The sequence below is a fragment of the Grammomys surdaster genome, unplaced genomic scaffold, assembly GCF_004785775.1.
Source record: "Grammomys surdaster isolate TR1022 unplaced genomic scaffold, NIH_TR_1.0 229, whole genome shotgun sequence".
In the NCBI taxonomy this organism is placed as follows: domain Eukaryota; kingdom Metazoa; phylum Chordata; class Mammalia; order Rodentia; family Muridae; genus Grammomys; species Grammomys surdaster.
In genome coordinates this window covers 3,023,329-3,029,328 of record NW_021604674.1, presented here as the reverse complement: position 1 = coordinate 3,029,328, position 6,000 = coordinate 3,023,329, and the positions used below count along the sequence as shown (strand labels likewise).

Below are 6,000 nucleotides of genomic sequence, written 5' to 3'. Positions count from 1 at the left end.
CTGCTGGCTCCTAGTTCTCCAACCTCCCTCCCACTTTAAAAGAGCCTTAAGTAATGGTAATTTCACAGCTCCTAAGTTTCACAGGCAGGCGCACGGGGGCTTGGGGGTGGGCACCCAAAGCACTCCAGAAGCTGGTAGCCTGGGTGCAGCTCTGGACTTAGGACCAAATCAAATGCTGGCTTCTTTTTCACTGCTCATCTCAGGAGTCCGCTGGATCCCGCCCTCTCCCCGGGCCTTCCAGCTTGCATCTTAGGCTTTCTGCCCTACTCTGGGCTGCAAAGCCTTTTGGCCTACACAATCTAGAGGTGTGGGGGGAGGTGCAGGGAAGCGCCGGTGGGGTGCCTGCTATTTTGGAAAGAGTACAGAGGAGCCCAGGGGGTGTCTGCTCCAGGCGATATGGAGGTTCCTCTTTCCAAATCCCCAGATGCCAGAGCCAGGAGTGTTCCCAAGTACCCAGAGAGTGAGGAACAGTCGCATTCCAAAGTCTTCAGAGCCACCTGAGCACAGCTCCTAATAACCAGAATGCATTGCATCTTAAGAATTATTGTATTTTTTTCGTGTAATAATTTAAAACTGTGAAGTCCTCTGGGTATTTTGTCAAGGGAACAAATACGTTTTGTTTTGTTTTGTTTCGTTTAGATAATTAGGGACTGGTAGGCTGGAAGGGGTTGGAATAAGAAGCGCGGAAGAGCTGAAAGAACATCTTCAACAACTGGCAACCTTTTTAATACTTTATCACAGAATCCAGACATGTAAGCATAGCTCTTCACACTTATTTTACAGAGTCAGGTAATCTTACAGGCATAAATCCGGAAAACGCAAAGGGTGTACTTCAGCATCATTACAATGGCGAGAAAACAAAGGGCAGGTTTACATGGACATTTGTGTCACTGTGGTTTATCCAAAGGAAAACGTACATTGGCTGTGGCTTTTCAGAATTCAGTTGATCCGGTTTGTTTCCACAGCGTTGAGATCTTCTATCTAATAGTGTTAACCTGAACCCTGTGGTAATTTCATTATGGAGAAAGAACATGTCTAAACAGGGACAAGCTACACCTGACATAAACAGCCCCTTTCACTACCTTCTCTTTTAACTTAAACCAAACTATAACTTTAAAAAAGGGGGGTAGCTACAAAAAATACAGACAGAAATATTAACTTCAATGAACAAACAACACTTCATCTTTAGGAAATCCAAACCCTCTTCTTCATTTTCAGAATGATTAAGCTATCTAAGTAGAACAAATAATTTACTGTCCTGGTGAGCTGAGCCTGACTTCAGGAACTTTCAAGATTTCTGTGCTTACTCCACAGACTCTGCAGAACTAAAACTTCTGGGTCATGTAAGTCACACTGACTGAAGTGAAAATAAAAGCTAAGAGTCCAACAACGACAGTGAATATTTCCTTATCAGCAGTGGCTGTATCCCAAACTATAATTGACACACACAGAAACTCCTTCAAGCTTAAATAGGAGAAAAAAATGCAAGCAGAGACATGTTTTTCTAATATTTGCAATCAGTTTCATACACAATTTATTGGATTTATATATTACACTTTTGACTTTTCTTCTAAAATTGAAAAAAATTAATGTTATAGTTTTTATATATAAAATAGTATTCAGTTATTTAAAAATCCATACAAATGATGTTTGCTGTCATTAATTGTTTAAGCCCTCATCAGTGTCTTTCCTCTACTACAGTTTTTGGCTTCTGTAAACAAATTATTGTCTCATGACCAGTGCTGGCCAGATCCAGTGCTGGATCAGGCATGGATCTGGTCTACGTGTGCTGGGACATACCAGTCACCAAGCCTCTGAGCTGTTTCACCACTGTCTCTATCAGCTTCTGTCTGTCTCGGTCGCTCTTCCGGAACTGGGCAAATATGTTATTCTTCTTGTTGGTGTCCTTCATCCTACAAACAAACAAATATGAATACTTAGGGAGAGAAAACTGCTGCCTCTAAGACTCCTTCCTTCCTTCCTTCCTTCCTTCCTTCCTTCCTTCCTTCCTTCTTCTTTCTTTCCTTCCTTCCTTTCTCCCTCCCTCCCTCCTTTCCCTCCTTCCATCATGCTCTGAATTATCCACCAAATTTAGCGATACAGAAACTCAGAGACAGAAAGTGGTGATCTTGCACTAGCACACAGATCTAAGACTTGCCGCTTTCTTAACTTCAAGCCATGAGCTTTGCCAGGATGCCCTCCATGGGCTTAGCACACACCCGCAGCAGGACTGCAAGGCAGTGAATGCGCTAGGAGAAGATTTTAAAATGTTATGGTTTATTTCATGACATTATAAAATAATATATAAATTTATGTAAGCTTATAAATTTATATAAATTGTGAATAGCTTCTTTTATCTTTTCAAATCAAATAACCACAGATATTTTGAAATCTGGGAAAACAACACATAATTTTAACACAAAACTATACTTTAATGGTTCCACTTTAAACAAAATATGACTGAGTGAAGAGAAAGCTTGCTACATAATGAGAAAAGGAGGGAGCAACTGTTGAGCTGCGTCATAGTCTCCTTTTCACGATACAGTTTTTCAAATCACCTATTTCTCTATCTGCAAAGAATTTAAGACTCAGATACCACTGAAGCAAGCATTCCAATTCTTGGTCCTGTTTTTTATTTTATTTTATTTTATTTTATTTTATTTTATTTTATTTTATTTTTAAGTAGCTTCAATTCCTGTATCTCCAAGTAAACCCTTTTTTCTCCAGTAGAGCGGATGAGCTCAAGCACAAAGGACTCTACAGCTTTGCCACACATTCCAAGCTTCCATGAACACATTTATAAAGCAAACTGAGCCTGAGATTTTTCAGGATACATTAGGAAAAACATTTCCCTCATATAGATAATCAAAAGGATTCTAAAAGACAAGAAAGGAACGTATCTTCTGTTCATCAAGAGACTGAACTTTCCTTCCCTCTCACCTTCCTCCCTGTTTGCAGTATAGCATCAGCTCCCTCAAAGTCATCATCCTCCTGCCTCAGGACTGGGATTATTGGCACATGCCATCACATTTGGCTTAACTGAGCTTTATAACTTGTATAAAATGCTATCCAAAATTAAAAAAAAAAAAACCTGTTTTGAGAACATACTTACTTCTCCAACAGAGTAAGGGCCGAGTGTGGGTTCACACGGAGGTACTTGGAGGCTGGCTGCCCATAATCAGCTAGGTAAGTAGACCAATCCCAAACCATAAACAAGTCAAGGAGCTGAGGAAGAGGATGAAAATATCATGTCGGATTTGGGACATTCACTCACATATATCAAGAATATGCTTCTTGGTTCATTTCCACATGGTTTTCCTTTTTACAATAAAATAATGAAATTCATTTTAAGAATATAATTAGTGTCCTTCACAACCAAAATAGTATTTGTTAATTTTTTTTTTAATTTTGGGATTGCTAAAATTGTCAGTGGTTGCTGTTCTAACAATTGATGGCATTTTCATGCAATTGTAATGAAGCCATCTGGAAATCACATCGGCGCCTGTTTTGTCTTTGGACACTACCGGGTGTCCAGGCTAAGGTAAGGCTCGTGCCACCTGTGTACGGAACTGGCGTTCTCAGAGCTGTGTTTACCTTTCAAAGAAGCTGTCTGCAGCCAGACTTTCCTGAAGTAATTTAAAGCAAAAGCTCAGTTAATCTCAATTAAGTGCATTAAACAACCTCTGCTGGATTCTCCTGGGTGATAGATCTCAGAATCAGGAAGACGGGGCTTCAGGAGTCTGCCTGTTAACTCTAGCCAATCATTTTGTATAAACAAACAACAACAACAAAAGACATCTGTTTTCTGTACTGTCTCAAAACTGACTATCTGCTTTATAAACGCCACTTAAAATCATCGTCAAATATTGTTATAATCTTTTAAAAGCCATGTGAGGCCAGCCGAAAGCATCAAAGTCCCACCTACCTTTAAGCCCTAACCCTTTAAGCCATTTAAAGACAACTTCCTATCCCTTCGAGCCCGAGCTCCTGCACAAAGCCTGATGCTTTACTTACTATCTCCCGAGTTTCTATATTCCTTTTTAAAAAATACTTGATAAATAAGGATTCTATTGGTTTTGCTCACATGAAGGAAGCATTATATTTACTCTCAGGATGTGTGTGTGGAGCCAGCCACTCTAAGAGGACTAAAAACTTTTAAGGTGATTAAAGCTACCCAAAGAAAGATTAGGAAAAACTTAACTTTTCTTGGGAAAGCAAGGGACTTGTTTGGCTCTTATTTTTCTCCATCAACTTGCAACTGCTATACAGACAGACCCTTGTAAAAGGTGGAAAATGTGCTTTTTAAAATTTCCTAGATTTCTTTTTATTATTTTATGTGTCAGAGTGTTTGGCCTGTATGGATGCCTATGCACCACCCGTGTGCCTGGTGCCCAGAGGTGACAAGCGTCGGTGTGGGTACTGGGAATTGGGTTTGTTTGTTTGTTTGTTCTTCGTTTTTCGAGACAGGGTTTCTCTGTATAGCCCTGGCTGTCCTGGATCTCACTCTGTAGACCGGTCTGGCTTTGAACTCAGAAATCCGCCTGCCTCTGCCTTCCAAGTGCTGGGATTAAAGGCGTGCGCCACCATTGCCCAGCTTAATTTTTTTTGTTTTGTTTTTAGGGGGGTGCTAGGAATTGAATCCAGATCTTTTGTAACACAACACATTCCCTTGACTAATGAGCCTACTCTCTACCCCCACAATAGTGAAAAGATTAATGACTAATGGTCACTCAGTTTATTTTCAGACAAGAGAACATTCTAGGCATAACAGAAGTTAAAACACTGTTATAGAAACACTAATGAAACAATATAAAAAGGATAGTCCAGAAATGGAAGGAGAATATGTTCATATTTTTATTGTTGTTTGGTAACATACATTTTTCTGTATTTCCCCAAGGTACACTAACTTCATATACTCAGATGGTGATGGTGTGATTGACAGACTATTATTTTGCAACGGGTTTAAGAACCAAAGCAGTCATTCTACTTGAATGAGTAACTAGACTTACAGGAGAGGAGTTATAGGAAAAATAATAAAAGTAGACAAAAAGTTATGTAGAAATACTACTCTCCAACATTTTATTAGGTTATGGACCAAATTAAAGCAGTCTAAATGTAATTATCGAGAAACTTGTGCCTAGTGTGCATGAGGTCTAGGGTCAATGCCCAGCACTACAGGGGAAAAAGAAAATATATATATATACACACACAGTGCAGTAGAACTTTACAGTGACTATTGAATACTTAACAAACTGATTTACATAGAATTTAAATGGCTTAGGAAGATGGTTACAATGCTACTTAATTACAGAAAACACTATACATGAAAGAGTTTTACCTATGTTAAAAATGGTTACTTTTATTGTGGGGTTACAAGTAACTTATTTTCCTTATTGTTATAATACTCTACAGTGGACATTCATTAATGCTAGAGTTAAAAATAACATTTACAGCTGCTGGTGCTGCACACCTTTAAGCCTAGCACTTGGAAGGCAGAGGCAGAGAGATCTCTGAGTTCAAGGCCCACTTGGTCTACAGAGTGAGTTCCAGGACAACCAGGGCTACACAGACCACTTATATATTTGTTAAAATAAATTCCATTAACAAACAGTACCTACACAGTTGTCAGAACAGTCTCACAGTGAAGAATCCTCTGTGACTCCACATGTAAATATGGTCCCGCACACAGTCTGCAGAAAGCAGCCACTGTCTACTGGCTGAAACATCCCTTACTTCAAAGGGGCACTAGCAAGTGACCTTTGGAAGATGGGAGAGGAGAGAATCTGTAAATGAGGCTTTTTCTCTCTAAGGCTGAACTACCACCTCCAGATGGGAAAGAAGGAACCTATTTACTGAACCAGCTCCAACTGTGAAGACACATGATCCTTCTCCAGCACAGAAAGTCTTTCCTAAATAGAAATACTTTGCTGATAATTTGTATACATGACCAGACATCATATGCAGATAATCACTGCAAATTACTAGAGATTACAGGAAACA

General features: G+C 39.5%; 1 protein-coding gene across 2 annotated transcripts in view; it reads right to left on the bottom strand.

Moving 5' to 3' along the window:
* Positions 1-698: 698 nt before the first annotated feature.
* Positions 699-6,000, bottom strand: part of Exoc6 (exocyst complex component 6) — a 139,452-nt gene continuing 134,150 nt past the window's right edge. Inside the window, exons 21-22 of one of the 2 annotated variants that reach the window (XM_028773486.1) lie at positions 3,113-3,225; positions 699-1,913 (exon numbers count right to left, since the gene is read on the bottom strand). In XM_028773486.1, coding sequence (XP_028629319.1) covers positions 1,781-1,913; positions 3,113-3,225 — 246 coding nt within the window. In that variant the 3' untranslated portion in view covers positions 699-1,780. Of the gene's footprint in view, positions 1,914-3,112; positions 3,226-6,000 lie in introns of those variants that run through there. The other variant, XM_028773484.1, reaches the window with a different exon arrangement.